The sequence below is a fragment of the Spodoptera frugiperda genome, chromosome 5 (genome assembly GCF_023101765.2).
Source record: "Spodoptera frugiperda isolate SF20-4 chromosome 5, AGI-APGP_CSIRO_Sfru_2.0, whole genome shotgun sequence".
NCBI lineage: Eukaryota > Metazoa > Arthropoda > Insecta > Lepidoptera > Noctuidae > Spodoptera > Spodoptera frugiperda.
The window spans coordinates 10,886,268-10,913,717 of NC_064216.1; the positions used below are offsets into that span (position 1 = coordinate 10,886,268).

The 27,450-nt window shown below is 36.5% G+C and overlaps 2 protein-coding genes across 6 annotated transcripts in view; both read left to right on the forward strand.

The window, feature by feature from the left end:
• LOC118272073 (protein spaetzle 4) overlaps window positions 1-27,450 on the forward strand; it is a 484,075-nt gene that overhangs the window by 124,566 nt on the left and 332,059 nt on the right. Inside the window, exon 7 of one of the 5 annotated variants that reach the window (XR_007705321.1) lies at window positions 1,421-1,430. The exons of the other annotated variants lie outside the window; for them this stretch is intronic. The gene's annotated coding sequence lies outside the window, so the exon portion shown is untranslated. Of the gene's footprint in view, window positions 1-1,420; window positions 1,431-27,450 lie in introns of those variants that run through there. 5 annotated transcript variants of the gene reach the window in all.
• Window positions 6,892-8,028, forward strand: LOC118271599 (fumarylacetoacetate hydrolase domain-containing protein 2-like). Its single transcript, XM_035587689.2, has one exon. The coding sequence runs from the start codon at window positions 7,061-7,063 to the stop codon at window positions 7,925-7,927; it is 867 nt and encodes a 288-aa protein (XP_035443582.2). The 5' UTR covers window positions 6,892-7,060; the 3' UTR covers window positions 7,928-8,028.

Consider the following 27,450-nt stretch of genomic DNA (forward strand, 5'->3'; position numbering starts at 1 on the left):
GGGCAAGAGTCAATGATTTCATTTGAACACGTGTTTTATCGATTGATACGTATGTAACGAAGTGTAGATATGGCGTTATTTTCATATCTCAATATAGTTAGAAGATTCTAATGAGTGATAAAGACTACTTCTTTTTCCTTTGATTATGTGAGTAAAACGTGTTACTAGTGTCCATACATTTTATGATTTTATATACAGCTACACTATAGTAATCGGACCCCACACTAATTTCCACGTGCGGTCAATGTATCACTCAAGATATTTATATTTAATGTACGGTACGTGTCCACAAGCCTGCATCGTACGCATCGCACGCACCGCATCATCGGCAATGCCTACATACGATGCGTACTGATGACGTCATACAGAATGCGTACGATGCAGGTCTGTGGACGCTTACCTTTAATCTTCCATCCAATTTCTTTTATTTTTTAAAACAAACTTAAACTACCTAATACAGCTACAATCCCCAACTTGTAATCCATCTTAGTAAAAACAGGTCTTTAGATTAAAATCTCGAGTATCTTCGGCTAAGCGAATTGGAGACAAGTCGTTTGAACAGTAATCTCAGTTGATGAATAACATTGTTTGTAGACCTGTCTACAGCTTGCGGCCTTTTGAATACAAATCGATTTGTATAAACTTTACAACTGACTAGTTGGGGCTTTGACTTCATCAATGAAATTTGTTCTGGATTGTTCTAACTAAATATATTTTAATTACGACAAGAGGAAGGTGTGTTGTTTTATGTTCGGACGAAAATTTTGAGCCTTTTGAGCACTTGTTGTTTTGTTTTATTATAATTTGTTGTTTATATTATAACTTTCGTGAGACATACGGTCTACTAAATTAATGATTATATTTTTCGACTTATTATGTAACTATTTGACGCTGCGAATGCTGCTCATGAATATGAGGCTTTGGCATGGTTTGAAACTAGTCGAGAGTCCTCGTCGAATAGTTACGTGAGTAAGGAGAAAAACATTAATTTGCCAAGAGTCTATAAAATTGTATTTTTAAGAATGTTTTTTGTTATTTCGGTGTAAAATAAAAACACTAAATCTATTAAGACATCTATTAATTTATTTTTAAGTAGAAAAAGAAATACCTACTTTGCTCAATGACATTTTTAGATAGATACTTAAGTATAAGTGTATGGAATTATTTTATATGTATAATACATAATAAATGTTCACCTGTTTTATTGCTCAAATGTAAAAAAAAATGTAAGTAATTGTAGTTATTTATTTTTATAAGTCTTAGTTCCTATGACTCCTGAAAAAAATATTGTAGAAGTCTGTATCGTATACGTAATTTATGACAAAAATGTGTTATTATATTAATTTTTATATTTTATTTTGTAGTTGTGCCATCGTAGATGAATATTTAATGATTTTATGACCAAAAAGTCGTACTTTTATATGTTTGTGTTGTTCTAAGGTTATAAAAAATATTGTTACATATTATTTTTAAATTATTGAATTATTCTTGTTACTTGATAGAACATTTTAATTGTGAATTAATTGCATTTATTATTTTATAAAAATGTGATTATTAATTAAATTACATATTTATTTTACGACATAATGTTTTATTTGTTTCATAAAGATATCACATCAACAGCCTATAAGTGGTCACTGCTAACCAAAGACCTCTTCTCCCACGGAGGAGGTTTGAACATTAATCACCACGCTTGCTCTGGGTCGTTGCCATAATCCCCACGTTTGGCAGACGGCTTGGGGATCAGAGTTAGGTCATCGATATCTTTTTTAGGGAATGCTGCTGCCCATTTCTCGGTGGCTGGTCAAAGGGTCGCCATAATAAAGGATCTTCACAATGCCTCTCCTTATATGCCTTCATGAACCTGTAACATAACTGAAAAAATACATTACTGAACATTTCTACCCCCCATTTAAGATAAAGAGCTATAATATCACATGCTCAGCCCCATTCCATTGACACCTAATGTGCATGGTAATGTGGAAAACGACTTTGATTGCTGCAGAGGTAATATCAGGCATGATAACATTATTATATGTGTTTACATGGTGTTAATGTAACATAGTATATAGTAAGCACTAGTATTGACTTTCGATTACCGGGCAAGTTCGGGTTATTTTGACCCAAATCCTATAACTATTAGGAATCTAGAACAAAGCGTATATTAGTTTTTCATTGGTCTAAAAGTTTGGGTCAATTACGTTTTTATTTAAGTGGGGAAATCATCCAATTACTTTTATCACCTTGGGCGAGGGAGTGTCAGACTCTTACTGACCAAAACACTACCCCTTTTCTACTTTTATTTTTCGAGCCGGAGCTCCGGTAACTCCGGACGTCGTATGTATTTTATTTTGAATGGTATTTGTGGTTTTTATTTTGTTTTTAATTCGCACAGGAATGCCAACGAAGCCGCTGACAGAAGTTACTATTATAAAAGCGAATGTTTGTGAGATTTGCGTTTGTTCCTCAATCACGTCAAAACGGCTGAATGGATCGTGATACAATTTGGGACAAGGATAGATTGTGGTCTGGAACAACACATAGGCTACTTTTTATCGTGCGGGAACGCGAGCGAAGCATCGAGCAGAAGCTAGTTAAGCATAAGACAGACAGACAGAACTACCGTCACAGTTATAGGTAATATCAAGGTAGGGAATATGATGTAACATTAGATCGGTCGCAGACACGCCATTATGTCCTTAATGGCACTTGTAATAGGGTGCTTGAGTATCTACATGTGTCCCGTTATTGCTGAGCGAATTGGGGAGGTAGGCTAGGTAGGGATAAAAAAGGTAAGTATGTGATTCTGAAGGTTGTATAGACTATAGGGGATGTATAGATAGCAAAGTGATCCTAGAATGGGTTTTTTTAAAGTGACACCTTGAAAATGAGGTAGACTTTTAGATTTCATGGTTGAAGTTTATAAGTTTACAATTTGTAGGATTAGTGTCGTCAAGACTATAAGTCTACATAAGACATTAAAATACGATTGGTAAAAAACGTAATGCGAGGAGGACTGATACCTATTTCAGTATTACTAGTGGTCGCCTAGTGGTTGAAATTCCACCATATACGATTTAATTTACAATACCACTTAACATTCAAGGATAATTTTTATTTAACTCAAACTCAAACAAACTCTTTTATAAAACTCTATTCATATGAGACGTCAATATCATCGCAATGTCTATCGATTTTGACGTTTTGGAGAAATACGATCAGATACTATGCATGTGTGTGTAATGTTTTATTTATTAATTTAATGTACTTTATAAGCATTATTTTTGAAAAATATTAGCGTCCTGCACTTCTCCTATACATAAACTATAAGTGTACCAAATTTTATGCTCCTACGTCCGCGCAATTTTCGTAAAAAGCGGTCCAAAGTTTTTGCATCACGTATTAATATATAGATTTTCAGCCGCAAACATTCAAAAAGAAGGATATTTACTTTTTGCGAAGACCAATATATATTATTATTTGAATTAGGTATAACGATGACGTCATAGATTACACATTTAATTTGGCTTTTTTATACACATCTATACATGAATTGAACAATCACACTTCACACTTAATATAATAAATGTGCAAGTTAGTTTTTTTGGATGTTACTGACGTTACGCTGAAACTACTTTTGATAAAATTTGGTTGTCAGAGGGTTTCTACTTTTTATCCCTCGGGAATGTTGACGAAGCCGATGGCAGAATCTAGTTTTTAATAAAACTTATAGAATACTACCACCTTAAACAACCTCTATTATTCCACGTTATCTCCAGCTTATTCTAACTGTGTAGAAAGGCATTATGTTAGGTCTTGCAATCAGGCCAATAATCTAATGTCTGCGTAACAATGGCGGCCGTGTCGAGATGTAGCGACTGATCGTGACGTTATTGTTTATATGTAGGACGAGCCGATATTAGGTTAGCTCTGTGGGACTCCGAGGTAACCTATTTTCCTATTGTATAGGTGTTATTAAGCTAAGTCAATTTATAATAGTACTGTGTAATGATTAGCGACACAAGCAGAAAGCTTGTGCCAACGGTTTTAATTTAGGAGGTTCCTATCAAATTGTTCCTGATTCTGTAAGAATACTAAGATGAAATGCAGCCTACATACGCTGCATCCAGTAGTTTTGTTTATTTAATTTAATGAAGAAACCTTTAAGGCTCAAACAAACAATAGATTGCAACTGCATACTATAACAGACTTTTTAATAAATCCGATTACATAATAAATCCAACTCTAAATAGAATGAGCTGCGGCCTATCTAGCGGGTGACCGGGGCTTCGGCTTGAACAGCAGGAGTAGGAACGGGGTGGTTTTTAATCAGTAAAAATTTGACATTCCTTTTTGCCTCACCAAGTCACTGAATGGACTTACCCTTTAAAAAATCTGAACAGAATACCTAAGCTACTATGCTAAACTTCAATGTCATTCAATTGAGTATCTCATCTGAATTTAGGTGTCAAAGTAAAGCATGCATTTCACCTCTCCACTTTGTAAGCTGACACCGAAGACACGACCCATATAACCTAATCCTTGATACATTTACCTGGCTAGCTACTGGCAATCACGTTGCAATAATCTAATGGATATTGGATCCCAACAATAGCTGGCATCGCCTGGGATAACATCGTTTGATTACATGCAGATCTGCTAGCGTCACGTCGGGAGATACGGTAGGTACTATTTACTACTAGGTAGTACTATTTATGTTTCAGATACTAGATCCATCTATACTGAGAAAAACTCAACTAGTTTCGAGTTACAGAGGGACTCTTCATCATGAGTAACGTGCGCCTTTATTAATGAAAATGAACACATACATTGCATAGAAGAATTTTTACGCCGTTTTACTTCACCGTTTGTCAGTGGCAGTGGTGTCTACATTTTTTTAAACCATGCTCCACATAAGGATTTTCTCCTGTGTCGTGGGTGCGTTTACAAACATACAAGTTCATGCACATAACACCCAGACCCGAAACAACGATTTGAGGATCACACAAAGAGTTGCTCCGTGCGGGAATCGACCCCTCTACCCATTGCGCGGCAGCCAGTCGCCCAGCAGCCACCGGACCAACCGTGCAGTCTAAATAATCATATAAAGTATGTATAACTCTGAAAAAGTGATATTGGTACTTGCCATTGGTATGTTTCGAACCTGTGCCCTCATACATGAGGAGCGGAGTCTTAAATCTCCGAGATACCACGACGTTACAAACACAGTTAATAATATTACATAGGCCCAATAATGTGATGGAATTGTATCCGAAACACGATAATAAATTAATAACAAGATGGATTGATGCATAACTAATACCGAACTATTAACTCGATGTAATTACATTAGATTCGTCAATAATTTGCTGGTTTCAGTTCATATTGGGGATGTTCTAGTTTGTGTTATAGATAGTTAGGTAATAATTATGGAACTTCGGACTCTGGGTCGAATAACAGGAGTAGGAACAGTAGTTTTTGGTCAGTAACAGTAGTTAGTGGTTTTTAGTCAGTAAGAGTCTGACACTCCCTCTCGCCTCGCCCAAGGCGCGAGAAATCATTGGATGATTTACCCCCGCAAAAAAGGTACGCGTTTAGGTAAGTAAGTAAGTAAGGTCTTTTATGGTGTTGGATGGATAGCCGTTGTTAGGATGAAAGATATGAGGAAGAAGGAAGTTCTGTCTTATGTAGAGGCCATAGTATTACATTACAATTATTATGACTAGAGTGCCTGTCAACACGGCATGACGGATAGAGTTTGTAACATGCTGATTTGTTGCTGATAGTTGCAACTTCTAATATGTGGTATTAAAACTAAATAACTTCCAAATTAACATTTAGTTTTACAGCTTAAGTGACACTTTTGACATAATTGTAAGATTATACAATTTTAGTACCGTACCATTACATAATGTTCAAGAACACAAAAGAAATGAACGTCACCTACACCTACGAACGAAACACGTTGATCCGTCTCATTTATCAAACCTTCGCGTCTCATCAAAAACGTTCCAAGCAAAATATCTAATTACACGAATATCTCCAGAAAACACGGGAACAGGTCCCATTTAAACGATCTTACAGCAGACTTAGTATTATTTAAACGAGGATAAGTATTGAATTATTCACGGGATTATTAAATTATAAGACGTTTGCTTTCTCCCCGAGAAACGTTTTATGATAAAAGGTAATTTCACTATTTTTACCTCGAACATCTTCTAAGAACACGAATAATTTAACTTTGATCTAAGAATGCTTGTGTAAGAATTCTTTTTGTGCTAACTCCTATAAATTATTCAACATCTTATGAACGTAATTATGAATCGTAGTTTCGTATTATCTGTGTATTCCATCAAGGTTTAACGTGGAATTATGAATATGGAGGTGGAATTTTATGCTAGAAAAATTGCTAAAATGATTGAGTTCATACTTGTCTGGCAGTTCATAGTTGGAATGTTTACTTAGGATATTTTTATTATTATACAAGTAAAATAATACAAAAATCATACTTGAACTTACCGCAAAAAATATCTACCTACACATACATACAAATTGTCACGCCTTTTAGCTCGAAGCGGCAAGCAGAGGTGTACATTACGGCACGTAATGTCACTGTACAATGTACACCCACTTTTCACCATTTATGTTAAAAGTAAGTAATAGAGGGTGAGCCTATTGTTATATACCTACTGGGCACAATTCCAGAAGCCGTGCTATTACTGAGAAATTAATCTCTTAATAATAACACATTCTTTCATCGCATCGTGACAACTTTACATAACAATTTCCCTTTGTTTGCGTAAATTCATCAAACTAGACGCTATCAACTGATATTTCCACTCGAGAGTAAGATCGTAGATAACGCTCCAGAGATTGCGTATAAAACAGTACGTTTATCTTAACTAGACGACAGTACTATCGCCACTTGTTGCTAAACAAGAGCTGGGAAAGAAAGCAACAATTTATCTCAGTGTTCAAAACATTTTATTTAATCCAAGTGACATTTTTATTAGAACCGAGAGGATTCTCTTACGTTTAGTGCGGTGAATCATAAGAAAAAATGAGGCTAGTACAATTTGTTTACAACAATAGACCGGAGGAAATACGCGTCGGTTTTCTGGCTGGTGAGGATGTGGTTGATGTCAATAAAATTGATCCGACAATTCCTAAAAGTCTTATCGAGATATTGAATACTCAAGCTATTGATAAAGTGAAGAAACTGCATGCATCTGAACAGGAAACTGTTCCGATATCAAACGTTACTCTTAAAGCCCCTATCCATGGAATGGACAAAGTATTATGCGTCGGATTGAACTACAAGGACCATTGCGAAGAACAAAACCTGACACCACCAGAAATTCCATTCATCTTCAACAAATTCGCAAGTTCTGTCGTTGGACCCAATGCATCCATCAGGTTGAAACCAGACATCTCCGAGAAGGTCGTTTGTGAAGTGGAACTGACAATTGTTATCGGAAAAACAGCTTCTAGAGTGAAGGCAGAAGATGCTTATGATTACGTTCTAGGATACACTATAGCTCAAGACATTGGAGCTTCTGATTGGGAGAAGAATAAGAGTATGGGACAATTGCTCCTGGGAAAAGCTATGGACACATTCTGTCCCATTGGTCCCTGTATCACTACCAGTGATGAGATCGGAGATCCTCAAGCTTTAGGCATAAGGTGCATTGTGAATGGAGTTCAGAAACAGAAGAGCAACACAAACCAATTCATTCACAAGATACCTGATATTGTTGCAAGGTTGTCCAGCGTTTTCACTCTGTTACCTGGTGATATCATCCTCACCGGCACTCCAGGAGGAGTGGGAGTGTACAGGAACCCTCCAGAATACCTTCGACCTGGTGACGTAATCGTCAGCGAGATTGAGAAGATCGGTGTCATGATCAACAGAGTGGAACAATTCTAGAGAGACATTACGACGAATCCATTTGTTGTATTGTTGATAAATATTTCATGTTTTCATTCATGTTTCCTTGAACTACTCCATTATACGGTTACTTATTGAAATTGTGACCTATTTACTTATGAATAGACTACGTTTTGCTTTGCGTCTGGAGTGTTGCGACAAGTTTCATAGATAGCAGTGCCTTTAATTAATGTAATAGAACTTCTATGTGATTAATTAAATGTACTGTTTCACTAACAGATATCAAAGAGCTGAACTCAAGTGCTATAATATTATTCATGGCAAAGCGGTGTTTACTAGTTTTCTTCAGTTTCTTGGTAATGTTTTACTGATGTGTTTTTCATGATAATATTCTAGGAAGATTTTCCAAAACGAATTCAGAGTCGTTAGTAACTGTCTGCATAACATTAAGCGTAGCTTGACTATGGCGAAACTTGTTCGACATTAAGGTATGTTAATCAGGGGTAGACAGAATGGTAAAAACACTTCAGAGGTTAGAAAGAAATATATTCTTACTGCGATTGATTTTGACTGCACGGTTGGCGCGGTGGCATTCTTTGTGTAATCCACAAATTGTTGTTTCAGGTCTAAGTGTCATGTGTATGTGAACTTGTATGTTTGTAACCACACCCACAATACAGGACAAAATCCTAGTGTGGGGCAAAGTTAATTTTAAAAGAGAAAAATCTTAGGAAACCACTCAAAATCAAGCTTTCTCAAAAGAAAGTCTTCAAACCAATGGAGATCACATATTAATACATAATTCATTTGCCTCGTTTCAATAATAATCTCTACAGACCTCAATATCACTACCAGACGATTTCACATTACAATAAAAGTTTCAAATTTTCCTTCGGATCGAATGTCTGAACTCATACGAATACGAACAAAAGTTATTAATAAGTTGGCCGCTTTGCATAGCGAACTACTTGTTCCGTTCATTTAGTTCGGGCTTCGTTCATAGATATTGCATTGTATTTGCTAGTAGTGATTAGAATAAGTTTTTGGTGGTTTCAAAGCTATTTACGTAGTTGTGTTATTGTATATTTTTTGGAGGCTAAATTCAGAGTATGGCAAGTGCGTATTTTTAAGGTCATAATGTGAAACAAATCACGATTACATGCTAGTTGGCGTAGTGGCACAAATTATTGAACAGGGTTTGAATGTAACGTGCATCTGAAATTATTTGTGATTGTTCATAAAACAACGACACTTCAAGAGAAAATCCTAGTGGTATCCATTTTAAAAATGAAGTGACTTTTATTTTATTTTTTTATTTGTTTTAGGGATTGTTTTAGAGAAATTCTTTTTTAATGTAATGTATAAGTTATGTATTAGCAGCTTATATTAGACGAATTTTCTTCTTGAACAGCCCATTACAAATTTTCTTAACTAAAAACATAATTTGAAAATTCTATCACATTAGAAAAACACATTCCGTAAATTCATTGCGTTTATAACTTGAAAAGTAATTCGGCTAAAATGTATGGCCATTATTATTTCAAGTGGTAGCTAATGTAACGGGGAATTTTGGGGCGCCCTTGGGAAATCAAAACTGTGGGTAGTGCTATGTGTAGATTTTTCGTGCACATTACAATGTTAGACTGATATTGTTTGTGTGTTCGTCTGTTTAGATGTCTGTGAAATAGATGTATGTTATGCATAAGTCACAGGATAGTTTGGTCGTCGACGTTTTGGGTTTGGTTTACAATTCTTGGTTAAACCAGTCGATAATGTTGGTAAACCGTCTTTATGTAAGATTACTTACTGCTAATCAAGATACAGCTTTTCTAGTGCCCAGACTTCGTGATACTACCAAGAAATTTGCGACAAACCGAAAATAGTATTTAAGTATAAGTAGAAATAAGTATTTCTATGTGCCTTAACAAACATTACACTGGTCAACAAAAAAACTGTTTTTGTGTGTTACATGAAAACTTTTGTCTAATTATGTTTCGAGCAAGAATAAGGATAATAGGAATGAAAACAAAATGTTCCAAATACGAATAGTTTTCTTGTTATTCGAATTTTAAATATTTTAGAAAATGTCAATATTTTTTGACCAAGTGAAGTTATTCCTCTATATTGCAATAATAAAATCGGGATAACCTTAAGATTTTCTTTTATATTTTGCTTCAGGGATGTCTCGTTGTAATATCCAACAATAATCCGCCAGCATACGTGGACTCCACTTGCCTTGATATCTTTTTTCTATAGTAGAAGTATCTTGGTGGAATCTTTCACCGTGTTCATCGCTAACGGCCCAGATTTTCAGGAAAGAAGACTAAATTTGAATGTAGAAAATGTATTTTCAACGACATATTACACCCTAAAGCCTTATACATAGATAAAAGTTGCTCAACAATACTTTCATAGTCATTCGATCGGTGGTTTCCGAGAAAAGTTTTGAGTCACTTTCATGAAAGATTCCCAAGCTGATTTTTCCAAATCGCTTAGTTTTTTTTTAATATGTTATCTTTCATTAATTGCCTGATATGAGGACTTAAAGATTAAGCTTTAACTTTAAGCTTTTTGGAAGTAAGGATCTAAAATTTCGTCTTCGATTGTTTCCGGTGTAGCGGACAGATCGGAACTTTTAGGTGGGTCTGGTATGGGTAGTTCCTCATTGTGAGGGACTGGTGTTTTAGCAGATGACTGGTTAGGATACTTAATTTTACTTTTTTGTTTTAATTGTAATACCTTTTGTATCAGTTAAACAGAAATAACAATCAGATGAGTGGTTTGTTGGTTCCGTCCAAATCATCGGAATTACAAATGGCATAAATCGAGATCGTTTTGCTCATCCAGTAAGATGACCCACACATGTAACACAACAGATATGTGGAACCCACGCTATGTCTTGTTTTCCGATAGCAAAGCCAAAATACTGTTCATATAACTTGGTTACTAAAGGTGTCAAATTTCTTTGCTGAGTTTTAAAAGTAATGTCTCCACATATATAACAAAACTTGTCAGGATCATTTATACACTTTCTTGACATTGTATAAGAATCACTTAACTCAAAAAACAGTAAACAAAACTATGCTTTTCAAATATTTATTACTCCGAATGTGACAACATAACTAAAGCACGGTAAATCTTAAATTTTGTGGGTAGTAGCTGTAACACAAAAACAAGACCTGATGGAATCAAAGTAAATATAGTTTTTATATGAGGGTAGGTAGGTAATTCAAAAATAGTAAGCACCTTTCTTGTTACAAATTTTTGTTGACCAGTGTTATAGATACCTTTCTAAGTAAACACCAAGAGAATGTATCCTCCTTTTAAAATAAACCTCCCTACAAGCGTCGTCAATTACTCTGCCAATAAATCGTGGGCTGTGGCTAATAAATTCACCTGCCACTCGAGATAGAGCATGCAAGCAAACCGGCTTGAGGGCAGTTTATGACTGGCCACAACTTAGCTAACTAAATTGCTGTCTTTTGGGGGGATATGCAGTCTGTCTGGATTTACATTTGGTGTTTGTTTTTGTAGTGAACACACCGTTTAATAACTAAGTTTTGTTTTTATAATAACTGTCGTGAGACATACTAAATTAAATAGAAATCACAGTTTACTCACATACATTAATGGAGAAAAGCTCTACTAGTTTTGAGCCACACAGCGCTGCTCATGATGGAGAGTCCCTCAGTGACTCGAAACTACTCTGAATAAACTGTACTGAAATCACCCTAATATATCTGTGACTGACCTAAAAATCGAATCCAGAACCTCTTAATAAGCAGTCGCACTTACAACCACTAGTTTCACGAAGCAGTTATCTCCTTAGAAACCAAATTCTACCTTCAATAAATACCACTTTATCAAACAAAAAGTTCCCTTCACGTTAATATCAGGTTACAATTGACAGAAGTGTAGCACAATGTAACACAAGTCGGCACATAGTCACACCGTACTGATCGCAGCCCACTCGCTACTCGCAGGAATCAGATTAAGCCACGCTTTTAAATGTCACGAAGTATCTCTGGATATTGGAGAACTTTTCGAACTGGATGTGTGTACAGTGCTTGGCGAGAAATATTGCACATCGGCTTTTGAAAAGAGTAATTTGTATGTGATATTACTTAAAAAACGCTTTTCCTTTTTTAATATCTAAATCCCCCATCTCTAAATTGCCAATCCTCAAATCCCTAACTCCCAAAATTCCGATAACTTTGGTGTTGTGGGTTATCACGGGTGGCGCAGATTGTTTTCCATCAGGTGATCTGCCTGATCCTATACTGCCCTGGACAAAAAATGTTTTTATGATTAGCTTCTGCCAGCGGCTTTACTCGCGTTTCGGTGGGATAAAAAGTATCCTATCATTCAAGTCAACTCATACCCTGTCTGTATACCTAATTTCATCAAAATCCGTTCAGTAGTTTCGGCGTGATTGACAGACAAACATCAAAACAAACAAACTTTCACATTTGTAATATTAGTGTGATTAGTAAAGAATATTCGGCTAGTTTTAGCGGGTTATAGTGATGAATAGTTTACGCGGCGACTTGACTGATTCTCTCTCTCTCTCTTTCTCTTTCTAAAGGTAGATGTGCAATATTTATCGCCGTGCACTGTAGCTCGAGCACTCTTGTATGGAAAGTCGGGACCATGTGAATAAACTCCCCTCTGTTTATCTTATCTTCACGCTCGGGTGTAACGGTATGGGCAGAAGTTTTCAGGTATTGAATTGGGTTTGTGATAGAAAGTGTGTGTGTGCGGTGGTAAGTGGTATGGTAAGGTTTTATAATATTACTTAGGTACTTAGATTTTATGTCTTGGTATTGGGTAGGGATTAGGGGGGAAAAAATTAAACGTTGTCCCACATTATAATTTTCTCCTGTGTCGTGGGTGCGTTTACAAACATACAATTTCAAAAACACATAACACCCAGACCCGAAACAACAATTTGTGGATCACACAAAGAGTTGCTCCGTGTCAATCAAACCCGCTACACGTTGCACGGCAGGCAGTTGCTCATCCACAGCGCCAACAGTGCAGTCAAATTGGATTGGACAAAAATCACGTTAAACTAAGTGCACAAAGTAGGTTTCTATTTATTTTTGTATTAAAAACGAAATCTCTCTCTTAACCGTTAACTGACACGTAGGTAACCGGTGACCTACGTTAGTGGAGGATTTGCCTTCAACAGTTTTCTGATGGCAGTTAAAGGCTTAATAATATCTCGATTTCAGTAATGTATTGTAGTAAAGTCACCTAGTTCCTAAAAATTTGGTAAGAGCTGAATAAATTTTATTCAACAGCAGAGCATTGTTTATGCATACGATCGTTTTGGCGCCTGTACAAATTGCGTTAGCAATTTCACGGAATAACAATTTGTATTGCAGTATTTTCGGCAATTCATCTTTGACTGCAATTTTAGTCGCAACTAACAGTTAACGTTTGTGTGGATGAAATATATTACATGTTTCATGTGAATACTTAACTACTGACTGACTATAATTTTCTGAAAATACATATTTCGCAATGTGTGGTGTGAGTGATGCTGATTTGACTGGGAAGATCAGAGCCCAACCCCTGCTTCCCTAATAGGTCAGCAATGCGTTATAAAGTATGCTAAAAAGATGCACTGATCTCCGATATCGAACCCGCAACATGTTATGCGGCAATTGGTTGCCCAGCCACCGCACAAACTGTGCAGTCAATCAAAGTTAAGAAGAACAGAGTCAATGACCCAAATAACAAAAACAAGAACGTAACAGTATGTTTAACGTTTTATTTCTTCAACCAGAATTTTTTCATGCAATGTATGGTTGTCCTGGCTGCAAGGCGAATGCTCGTGAGTCGTGCACGTTTGTATGCGTATCGAGTCGCGTAATGTAGGTAGGTGGGTAAGCAGAGCGTGCAGCGAACGTATGCGTCCCGCGTACGGCGAGACATTACTTCTCATGTAGGGTGACTGTGCTGTTACTGGAGCGAGGATTTATTTTTGTTGCAAATAAAGTTGTATGTGTACGAAAATGAGTTGTGTTTCGCTATGTGAGTGAGGTTACTAAAGGCCTAGTTGCATCTTCTTAAAGTTCCAACGCATTTGTAATTACTTTGGTGTTGCATTTAATTTTGTGGATCTATAAGCGCTGCTTCATAAAAGAATAAAGAATTTTCAAACTGTGACAATTGCGAAAGTTGGAAACAGTGATTCAACTAATTATTTTGGTTTTCGGAACTGTTTGGCGAGATGACTCGATTATTCTCAGGTCAAGCTAGGGGCTTATATTTAACTAGCTACTTCCGTGCGGTTTCACCCGCTCTGCTCGGCTCCTATTGGTCATAACGTGATGTTTTATAGCCTGTAGCCTTCCTCGATAAATACACTATCCAACACAAGAAGAATTATTCAAATCGAAACAGTAGTTCCGAAGATTAGCGCGTTCAAACAAACAAACAAATTCTTTAGCTTTATAATATAAGTATAGATGAGAGACATTGCGTGACGTGAGTAATATTTTAAACCACCAATGAGAAATAAAATCGCTTTGACATCCAAAACTATATTTTTCTAAACAACACACAGATACGGTACTATGTACATAAATTAGTTAATTAAATTCGACATGTGTGTGTAGCATTACACATGTTACAAAGCTCGTTGTCCGGGTGAATGCACACACACTGATCGTAGTATTTAATCAGAGAATAACGAGATAATTAACGACCACTAATGCTATTACTTTCCCATTAAATTCCACTAATTGTTTGCATTCAAATTGTGCTTTGGAAATTAGTTTAGTTTGGAATATTGTTACACTTACATACATACTAACTATTGCTATAATGATTGCAGTTTTGAAAGTAAAAAAATGCTGCTAAATAAATTTTGGCCTAGATGGAAAGAAAGCGTATATAGGATGACCCTAAATAAGTTTGGATCGCACCAGTATTATAAATGTGAACACACTGAAACTTTTGAACAGATTTTGATGAAATTTAGTATATAGGTCGGGAGGTTGGGGCGGGCTTGTCCTATAAAAAGAAACACAGGCGGGTAGGAGTTGATTTGGATGATAGGATACCCTTATATCGCGGGAACACGAGCCAAGCCGCTGTGAGAAGCTAGTTGTTTATGTTTAATGAGGGCAGAAGCAAATTACCGACTAATTGGGCCTACTTTTTACCGACTTCAAAATGGAGGAGGTCCTCAGTTCGGATGTTTCTGTTACATCTCAGTCTCTTTCCTCTTTAAATATAAAAACCAACACGTGCGGTTTTGTCCTATAGTTTCACCATCTTGGCCCCCCTACAGCTCCAGTAATACATATAGAGATGCCATGGACTTCAATAAATTACCTGGATTCATGGTATCGGCTAGATTTACGGGCACTGCCAGTAACAACGTTATGTCTTCAAACACATTTATATGGTAATTGGCTGGCCATGCATGGCCTATCTGCTTTGTGTAATAGTTCATATTTAATTGATGGTTGATATGATTTGTGTTAGCAGTGTGTTGATAGGTGATATAGGAAAATGGTTCGGTAGTTTAATTAGTTACTATGTTGTATCAGTTGAATATCGCATAGTATAACCTTATAATTTTTACTAGTTGTTGACCACGGCTTCACTCACGTGGATTACGGACTTTGTGATCAACCAACGAACTAAATCATCATAGCAGCATCATCATGTGGGGTAACAGCACTGACGCACCATCACTCTTCATACAACAAAAAAAACTAATCCGAATACTTACAAACATTGAACAAACCGACAGTTGTAAACCCTATTTCCAAAAACATAAAATACTTACGTTACCATGCATTTATATTCTGGAAATATGTAAATTCGTTAGGAGATACTCTACCTTCTTTACAAAGCGCGGAGACAGACACACAAATAGATCACTAAGACACAAAAACATGCTTATGCTACCTACATCCAACATGACACTACATTCAAATAGCCCATATGTAATGTGCATCAAAATATATAATAAATTACCCAACAAAATAAAAGATGAGCCTAGCTACACGAAGTTCCTAAACACCCTAAAGCAAATATTAATTAATAAAGCCTACTACACGATCAGTGAATATCTTGCGGATAAACAAATAACATGAAAATATTGATTATAAAGAAATATCAGGTGTTTGTTAATAATCATATTAACAAACACCTTTTCTATATAATACATATAACATATAATACAAATATAATGAATAATATATAAATACGTAATACATATAAAAGTCGCTTAAATATATAAAAAAATTTACAACAAAATATTCAGTTGTAACAAAAATTATAAAATATTCAATACAATCACAAATATAAATAATACAATAAAATAAATATAATAAATTTAGAACGGATAACTAATAAAATAATGTACAAAAATATACTTATATGTAAACACCTACTAAAAATACAAACATAATAACAATAGTACTTATACATACATTGAAACGGAATATGGCGTGATGTCACTTGAGTTTAAACAAATATTTTTCATTATACTTATAATACAACGCCTTTTATCGATATAATTTACTATTTGCTGTGCCCATCAGGGTCCACGATTGCTACCATGTTATTTATATTACATCTTATCTTTACATTTTGGATTTGCAATAAAGAATTATGAATTATGAATATATGAATATGAATAAAATATTTTTTCTAAAATCAGAGTACCGAAATACTCTTTTGTAGGTAACGTCATGCTACCTGCCAATACAAATTCAGTCTACCCGTGGCCTTCAAATATTAGACATTTTAAAATTTTATTAACTGGTTATTGAACATTTGACATATAAAAAACCTTATTCTTTTATTAGATAATATTACAAAAAATATACTTAAGTAAGTACTATAGAATATTTAATTTCAAAGACTACCTGTAAATAAAAAAGTCATAAAGCAACCGAAAATAAAAGAAGAAAGGGAACACAATTCAATATGGCTCCTTGGATTTTCCTGTCACTCAGTTTAGCAACATTTAATATTTATGAGGAACCAGTCGTATCCACGTCAGATATAAACAACAATAACATCTCGTACAAAGAACGCGTATTTCACTTTAACTTAAGACATTTCTTTGAAAAAAACGTTTATAGAATAAAACGAGGTTTTTTGTGTAGGAGTCGCTCAAACGATCAGACTGATGATCACTGGTGGTAGGTAAGCCAGTTCGCCTCCGCCCATTTACATCAAAACATTTTAGAGACGTTACAAATGCGTTTACGGCCTGAATTTAACTTACAAATAAAGGATCAAATTTAAACGTTGGAATTGTTGCGGTAATCGGGGATTGTGAAGGGGGTTTTTGCATTGAAAATTTAGGCTAGATAGTCGATGTGTATAAAAGATTAAAATTACCTAATTGATAATCTACTAGAAGTTGTTAGTCATTACACGAGGTTTTGGTATACAGCCATCGTTTAACAGTGGAGCAAGTGCTTTTAGTCTCACAGTGGAACCTTCTGATTTTTTCATAAAAATACGTTCGAAAAATATTTTAGTGTCCACGTAGTAATACGTATATTCATGTAGACTGCAAAAACACGTGTTAAGAAATGGTAACAAAGTTCATTGCTCCTGCAGAATAAATCGATTGAAAACCACCATTTTATGTTCACAAATAACATATAGGCAATAACAAAGAACTTATCAAAACACAGCATGCAATGTTTTTGACAAAAAAGTATAAAAATGTCGTTGGCAACGTTCCTGCGATATATATTTTTGATGGCGGGTGCTTGGTCACGCACGTGCGTTTTAACAAAATGGCGGCGCGTAGAAAGATATCCTTACGATCGATGACAGGCGACCGATTTGTAAATAACTATTAGATAAAATCTTGTTTACTAACAGAATAATTTAAAAGTGCATTTACGTGAAAAAGTATCAAAAATACATTTTACTGAATACAATTACCTTTGTTTAGTCTAATTATGGTAAGAGGCAGCTCCAGATTAGTAATAGTTTTTAAGCCGATTTCATCACTAAAGTAGTTCGGGTTCCATTCCACATCTCCCAAAGTATTCCTTCCCTCTCCCAGCATTCCCAGTAACAAAATTGTTCGTTCAGTGGTAACAGCGGATGTTCTCTACAGACATTTGAGATGCTTTACTTCATAAAAAGGGAAGGTTTCTGCCATGGCACCTGCATACACTCCCATGGAAGTTTACACGTTTATTTGTTGTTTTATGGGGATTGTAAAAGCACCCTTGCTTTTCCACCAGATAATGTACCTATAGCCAAACGCATACATGTTATCCACATATGGACTTTTAAGAATCGTTACAAAGTAAAAACAAATTGATTTAACATGCATTTTATTAAAATCACATTTAAAAACAACTTGAATAAAAACTACATTCTCGAACAATAAATAGTACATTTGCGGAGGACGCCAAAAACTGATAAAAAATAAAGGAAGGGATATCGAATCCACAATTACGATGCTCAACACTAGTTTAAGGTCCCAAGGCCAACAAGTGACTCCAAACCAAATTATACCAAGAAAAGAGAATGTGAATAAAAATATTTAAAGGAGTATTTTAAAAGGAAGCTCTGAATGCACCGCGCGGTGCGAATGCACCACAAATCAGGCCCGCCGGGCATTTTATACGATTCAATGGGCAAGAACTGAAACACTCGATTTGATTTACACACACCACTTTACTTGTATTAGATAAGATCTTAGTTTACTAACAGATTAATTTAAAAGTATGATTTACAAAGTGAAAAATATCGAAAATACATTTTACTGAATACAATAATAATAATAACCGTTTTTAGTCAAATTATATTAAGAGCCAGCTCCAGATAAGTAATATATTTTTTAAGATGATTTCATCACTAAAATAGTTAGGGAAACATTCACATATCCCAAACATTCCGTTCCCTCTCCTAGCATTCTCAGTAACAAAATTGTTCGTTCAATAACAGCGAATGTTCTCAATATACAGACATTTGAGATGCTTTACTTCATAAAAAGGAAAGGTTTCTTCCATGGCACCTGCATACACTCCCATGGGGAAGTTTACACGTTTATTTGATGTTTTATGGGGATGGTAAACGCGCCGCACGCACGGGTCTGGTTCTCGGGCGGCGAGCTACCCTTTTCCACCAGATATTAGCTATGCACCAAACGCACCAGGTTGTTTCAGGGCGTGAGGAGTTCTTCCCTCACGCGTCCCGCCTCCTCCTTAGTAGCAAAACTGCTTTCCCAGTCCCCCTGGCACCATGGTCTGAACCAAAGCCGGACCGAGAGGAAAGTACTTTTTTCCCTGAGGGCACGGCGGTGCTCAGCCCACGCATCAGACCGCAACCGTAGTGTTCCACGTGTCCTCCGGGCGGTCTTCGCAGTGATGACACCCGGGCGTTTCCTCCCGCCCAATCAAAAAAAACCTACCAAGAAAATGTCCGGTAAGCATGTAATGAAATATTTAAAGACTTTAAAGAGGGGACTTACCGCTGCAATGACAGCGAGCCCAGCCCTCGGTGCGACAGTCGTTGCTGCACAAATCATGAGCCCGCCGGGCTCGTCCCGCCACGATTCAATCTGGCGCGGCAGCGGAGTTTCGCCCCTGCACGCGCTCGATTTGACTAAAGACGCACACGACCACTTTCGCTTTCAAATCCCTCGGTGGTAATTTTGCAAGGAGGTTCGCCGCCTCCCCGGAGTATCGTGCGATATCACGGATTAATGCCATGACCCTTTGGGACGTGAGCAGCGTTCTTATTTAAAACCGCAATCAACATCAGGTTGAAAGGGGCGAATTAGAGGGCCATAGGACCGCACGATTAATGTAAAATCTTTCAATGAATCCATATGAGAACCCGGTTGTTTGGTGTGTTTTCTGTACCCTGCCATAATAAGATGGAGTTCAGCTCTGAGAAATTGCTCTAGGTAACCTGCTGCTAGCATCTGCAAGCGGCTTTGCTCGCCGTTCCCCTGAGATAAAAAGTATCCTATCACCCAAGTTAGCTCACACCCTGTCTATATATACTAAATTTCTTTTAGTAGTTTCGCGTGCTTGACGGACAAACTTCCAAACAAACAAATTTCACATAATACTAGTGTCATTTACATTTCACTAAGACTATTGAGTTCTTGATCAACTGTTACATTTTTAGAATTCAGTCTGACTATCAGTAAAGTCTGTCTGACTGAGACGTTAAGCAGTCACACTGCGAACAAGTCAGACAGTCTAAACATATTACCGACTAATCTAAATGATTCTATATTCACAGACATGCTAGCCAACTTGCCAGACAATTCACAAATCATCCTGGACTTAGAACCTTAATCTCTTGGAATTAACATTCAAAATACATTGTGAAACGGAGCATGCATTTATAAATGTGCATTATGTTCCAAAGCTGAATAATATTCTCTTAGTATACAGACACTTGTAGTATGTTAAGGAATTAAGAACTCTATGTGTACAACAGTTTGTTATATTATTCAGTAGTTTTTAGAGTTTTATAATCAGAACTAGCTGCCTATCCTGTACTACGTCCGCGTAGAATAATGACATTTTGATTTTTTTAAATAAAAGTAGTCTTAGTTACTCTTTAGTGCATCAGCTTCTAATAAAAGTCTCGTCAAAATCGGTGCAGCCATTTCAGAGGTTAGAACAAATAGAAAGACAAAAATTATAAAAAATATCTTTTAGGTTTATGTGTCGCATCAATATACATATTGTACTATAATAATATGCATGTAGTAAAAAGCGGTTATTCCAATATTACAAACATACACTTAGATAGAGTAAGATGTAATGTGAGGCAACATTTTTTTTAAAGTAGGCACTCAAAGGTGAGTTATCGTAGGTATAGCTTAATCCCCTCGTTCAGAAATTACTCTACGTATCGGGAGGGAAAGTGATTCTACAGAGTGACAAAGAGCTCATATTTCTCTCTTCTATCGCCGAAAAGCCTATCCGTGGGGGATAGAGGGTCCCCATTTATTCCCCGTCAACGTACCTCTTTCTGTGCTCCCGTCGTTTTTCATTTTTACACCGATTCTCACTTCCCATTGCAATAACTTAGCGAGACACATGTGGCTGGACTTTTTAACTACCGCATACTAGGTAATAGGTATCTATGTAAACAAAAATTTGATGTATTGTGAAAGTAGGGCTATATCTTTTCTCTGGTTATATCTAGAGCTCCGGTTCAGAGAATTAGGAAAACTACAAATAAGGTTATTGCAGATTTTAATTCACTATAAAACACCGTAGTGGTTAGAACTTAGGAATTAACTAAATATTTAAACGAAAATATTATCCATAGTTGCACAGTTGCACGCACTCCACGGATGGCGCGGTGGCTGATGTGCAACGTATAACGAGGTCGATTTCTGCACGGAACAACTCTTTGTGTGATCCACCAATTGTTATTCCGGGTCTGGGTGTCATGTGCATGTGAAATTGTAAGTTTGTAACCACACCCGCACCGACATAGACAAAATACTTTAAAAAAAATGAACAAAAAAACTTTATAAAAGAAATATTGTTATTTACTAACCCGACATGGAATAACACGCGCTAATTCAAAAGAAAATACGTACCGCACTTCCTCAATTTACTCCAAGAAACATAATTGAAATCGCAGTCTTGATTTCAATGCAGTTCTTTCTAAAGATTTTTTGAAAGGCCAAGACTGTAAGCTGGATAGATGAGGGTCCTTGCTTCAATATAAGCTTGGTGGAAAATTCAATCGACTGCTAATAATCTCCATTGAAGAGGTACTGCTTTATTGTAAGTCCTGAGGTTAGTACTGGCCGCGATCGACTCGCCCTCCCGCGCCCTCCTCGTCCGTAAGCCGATTAGTTACCACGCAAGCACCACGAAATCACTTCACGTTATAAGATTTATTAAATAGGTAACTAGTTTATTTTTTGTTTGAACGGTTTTATAATAAATGGATTTTGTTAATGCTTTTAAAATAGGCCTGAGAGAATGAGTTGTAGGGTGTTTCTTTGTTATTATTTTAGTTTAAGGGTGCTTTTCCACCTTCCACGAATGGTTTCCAATCATATTCATTGGTACACACAGCTTAGCACTGGTGGAAACGGACTTATCTAAACTATGTTTTTTTATGGAAAGAAGCGTGTTATGTATACTTGTTTTGGGTGACTTCCTTACTATCGATACATTGCGTACTCCAACTGCGCATTCTCGCACAGCTACATAGCTTAGTAGTCGGTGAAAACGATGACATAGTTTCACAGCTTAACTTACATTTTCGTAGCATAGCTACATAGCACATCTCTGGTGGATAAGCACCCTAAGCGATGCGTAATTTTCAAGATATGGGGAAGGACGATAGTAGATTACAATAGCTATAGCTTGAAAGTTCTCACACGTACATTTTAACCAGGTAAGACAACTTTTTCGTACTAGACCCTGTACACCATATTTTTAAAGTAAGTAAAGTGCACAGCTGCTTTTGGACAGACAAGCACATCAAGCGTTATTGCAAAGCAATAAGGTCCAATTGACTGATGGGTGTAGTCTCTTGTTGTCCAAAAGAAGCTATGCACTTCACTTATTGCTATTGTTTGTTATAGGATTATTGACTAAAAAAAAAAGAATATAATCCTTTTTAAAGACTGGTGAAGCACGTGTGACTCTTCGAGTGTAAGTTGACAGTGCTCAAAATACGTTTACCTTCTGTTACATGAGAAACAAAACATTTTACCGTTAAACATTCACCGAAACTATCTCCAACATTCCACAAAAAGCCAGTTTGAAGCGGTATTTCAGTATTTCGTCGGCAAAGCACATGATATCACGTAATGCACGCCCGTAACCACATCTCGTTGTAGTCGGTTGAAAGCCGGCGACTTTTTCGCCCATAATGCATCACTCCCTGCTGCCATTAGCCAGTAATGCTTCGCCTTCTTTTACAGACATTTTTGCACTCAGTTGTCCGGAACTCTGCTTGTTATTGATGTAGGCACCCACTGAGTTAGCTGCTGCGATGTACATTGTAGAGGTATGCTGGGTAATTCAATTTTTAGTAGTCTAGATATCTATTGTATTAGAGCCGAGGGTATAAAATGTTTTTAAATAGTAGTATTAAAATAATTCAATATTAGTGTAATACCTCTTAAACGTTCAAGGAAATCCAAAAAACTGATGGTTTAAAATTGGCTACACTTATGTATACCATTTTATGCGGACAGTTACCAAAATCATATTTTGACAATTATATCGCAACTAGCTTCTACCAGCGGCTTCACCTGCGTTCTCGTGGAATAAAAAGTATCCTATCACCCAAATCAGTTTACAGACAGGTGTCTTGTATACCTAATTTCATAAAAATTCAGTAGTTTCAGCGTGATTTAAGGACAAACATAAAAAACAACTTTCATATTTATAATATTAGTGTGAATGTGATAGTATGATGAGTTTCAATCCAAACTTACTGCCGTACTCAGAATCACTAATGGTAACTTAACCCAATCACAATTGATTTCGGAACAAAATAGTTAGGAATCGTTTAAGTAATCATAAATGTCTTTAAGTATAACAGTTAGACACAATTTATTTCTCCCACATTGACGAACACTAACAAAATAAATCAATTTTAAAAGTTCTACAAGCTACATGAATTCATAAACAAGTTACATAGAATAAAACATGATCGGCGACAACCGTAACATGTTTCACAATCACATACACAGACAGACAGACAGTACATTACTATCAGCCGGCATTTGTCCGCCAATGCACGATATTCTATTTCTAGTATTGTTTGGTATTTGTTCGGAGTCGTTCACATTTCGTCCGATTTCGGTTAAATGTGTTGGAAAGTCTAGAAGCAATACCTATAGGTATTTGATAGATTGATTTTAGTCATGGAAACAACTGGAGAGTGGATTAGATACGAAGATAGCTTCTACTATCGAACCTAATAATTGTGATTGTCAACGTCTAAACACCAATAAACCCTGACAGTCTTTTTTTTTGATGACGGGGGAAACCTTCAAAATGCGCTTAGCTTTTTTGGGAAAAAAGCAATGTAGTTTAGGGAACAAAGAGTAAAGTTCCCGAAGAAAAGGATGATCCTCCGACCAGGCGAGATCATCATGCCTGGCGGGCTTTCTGCCTAAGCCCTGACACTTTACAGCTAAATTAAAAGTCTCCTCAACATTATTAAAAACGATCACGATTAAAATTGTGCTTTACACAGAAACAATATTCAAACTAAGTTTTACAATGTGTCTATTTTAGGCCATTCTTCAAACGTTCAAACATTCAGATTTTAAATTGCCTAACGCACAATTTGTTACAAAATGCCGAAACTTTCAAAGCACGCGGCAGTCGCGGTCGTTCCATTTCGTAGCCCATTTGCGACGGTGCTGCCGCCGCAGTTACGGCAAAATTACGCGTTACGCGCGAAGTTACGTGAAATTGCGCGAAGTCCTGAATTCGATGTGCGGACGTGACCTGGCTGCCATCGCTTCGTTGATAGACGAAAAGGTTAATGACAGACGAGATACCTTTATTTGGGTTTTGTCTTGAGCGAAACTTTGTTGTGTTTACAAGAAAATTATTAAGAGGTTTACTGTCGTACTCAGAAACATGTAATGATTAGGTTCTTAAACTGTTTCTTAGTAACGATTTTGTGCCGAAAACAAATGCTAAGGACTGAGTTAAGTAACTATTAAGTGACTGAGTATGGCAGAAAGTGTTTTATGAAGATGAGACCTAAATTGCGTCTGTTTGTCTTAGGTAGACAGAAAACGTATTTGAGATATGAGATACCTAAGTCTGGTAACTCCTTACTAAGTAATATTACAAGAGGCATTTTTTAATCCTTAAAAATGTTAATACCTTCCGGGTGATATTAAGTAAATTAGGTACTCTTATATAAAAAAGTTGAAGTTGAATAATGCAAAAAAATATACAAAAAAATCTCCCTATTTTACATGAACGAGCCATCAATGGAAATATGCACCATGTTTAAACATAAACCGTCACACTGAAGGGTAGTTTATGGCGAGGCATACTCATGGCGTTTTAATTAAACGTCTCTCGTATAAAAATGTTAGGGCAGTACAGAGGCGGATTGAACCTAGAAAGCGCCCTAGCCAAGCATGTCATGGGCGCCCGTTCTTTGGCTATGGGGTAGAAGGTGACAAATTTTTATTTTAAAAATTTTATTTTAACAATTAGTCATCTGTATGTCCGTCTTGTAGATTATTCTAAAATATTAGACACGTATTTTTTATTTTATCATGTGAACAAATATTTTCGAAGATATATCGATTTGAAATATTGCGGGACGTCATTTCTAATCACAATCATAATAATTTATTTGTGTAAACATGCGTGTGCATACAATTGTTATACAATTAGCATGTAAGATATTACTTAAAATAGTCATGTCTAATATTTTTTCATTACCTAACCGACGGACTAAATAGATTTTAAATTTTCATACCCCGTCATCATCTCTATTGGGCACACGCGTCTCGCGGCGGTCCTCTATCACCTGGCGCTCTAGGGACTTTGCCTTAGGGAAAATACGGCCCTGGGTCGCCATTTGTGATGGCTGTCCAGCCACTCCAGTGATGTCGGATTAACTTGACTTAATATTAAACATTACGAGTTATTGCTTGTTTGTTTGCTCTGTATATTGTTTATGTGAGGAGGTTGAATGTTCCTTATGTTATAAAGTAGGGTTTACCCAGGCTCCGGCTCGAAAAGCAGGAGTAGGAACGGGGTGGTTTTTAGTCAGTAAGAGTTTGACACTCCCTCTCGCCTCAACCAAGGCGGGAGAAGACATTGGATGACATTCTTCGCTCAAAAAAAAAAAGAAAAACGTCTAAAAGTTAACAAGAAACAATACCTGTGGTATTACTCTACCTTTGTATCATGATTGTGCAATAAGTTTTTTAAATTGGATATATCGTTAAAAGACATCCAATTAGGTATTATTCCAATACAAATCTATGACCTAGATTTTATATGTCGTTGTATAGGTATTGTATGTTGATATTGGTAATGCTTTCCATATCGGATGGAGCACGAACCCGGTGGACTAATGTTTGCAAAACGTTTATATCGAAACCAATAGCCATATTAGTTCGTAAATAAATAACTATTAAAGTAAAATGATTGTGGAATTCTCTTGCTGTTTCATTTGGAGAGTAAATGTGATTTTGAATGAATGTTGGGTTAGGTTAGTGTGTGTTCAGATTTATTTAGTGTTTTCTATGTTTCTAGCGAATAGTAAATTAATATGTCTTTTAGCATATTAACTTTTATTTGTAACGAGCAGACAGACCACCAACGGTAAGCAATCGCCACCACACATGGACACCTGAAACACCAGAAAAGATACAAGTGTATTGCCGGCCTTTTGGGGGTAAGAAATTTAAGGGTTGTTGGGGAATTGGGGATTGGGAAGGGGGCCTCCGGTAACCGGACTCACTCAACGAAACACAACCCAAGCGTTATTTCACGTCGATTTTCTGTAAGTCTACGGCCAAGCCGACCCATTCGTGTCGAAGCATGGCTCTCCCACACTTGTTTTTCACACACAACTATTACAACTGACTTTGGTTTACCATCAAAAAGTTCATCAGAGGGAAAACAGTGTTTTACTGCCTTACTCTGAGTCATTTAATGGTTACTTTACCCAGGCCTTAGCAATTGTTTATTGTTTTCGATACAAAATCGTTACTAAGGAATAGTTTAAGTAATCATTAAATGTTTTTGAGTGAGGCAGTTAGTGTTTTAAACAGATTGTACCAGCCTGTGTAGTGTTTATATACCTATACATAGTTACATAATATGTATATCTGTCTGCAATACCTAACCTCTCCTACCCATGATACGTACACCACGTAGCGACCTCATAACTGACCTGTAGTAATAAACAGCATACATACATAATCATCCGGCTTTGTCTCGGTATTTAATTAAGTTCCTAGTGATACGTGTTTGGCATGACATGGAGCAAAATCCTGCATGAAATATAGGTATTTCTGTAAAGGAATATTATGGATATTCCTTAAAGTATTGACGTTAATAAGACAAAGGGTTGGTCAGATTTGGGAAGGAATGACAGTTATCGAGGATAAATGGGGAGAGGAAAGGAATGTATAAATCGGAATTGTCCTGGATTTTTTTATTGCTATAACTAAGTCGATGGCTTTACTTGTATAGCTATTACTTTTATCACTAGGAATTTAGAATTATATGAAAAAATGGATTGCTCATATAATTTTTCAGGATTTTCCGACATATTGCGTTGGTTTTCAAATTAAGGCCAATGTTTTTAAATAACTTACTAGTATTTTTATATAACTACTTCACTAGACAGACTGATGGCCGCTGGGCGAGGAAAGTGATCGACTGTTAACCGTGGACTAGCAGACGTCACGTGGTCAGACCTCCCACTAGGTGGACCGACGACATCGTCAGAGTTGCGGGGAGCCAGTGGATGCAGGTGGCGGCTTGTCGTTCTACGTGGAGAAGCATGGGGGAGGCCTTTTTTCAACAATGGATGGCTTCCGGCTGATGATGATGATTTTT

What these genes read in the sequence shown, in the direction of transcription:
- LOC118271599 (XM_035587689.2), top strand. Translation starts at nt 7,061, where the DNA reads ATGAGGCTAGTACAATTTGTTTACAACAATAGACCGGAGGAAATACGC.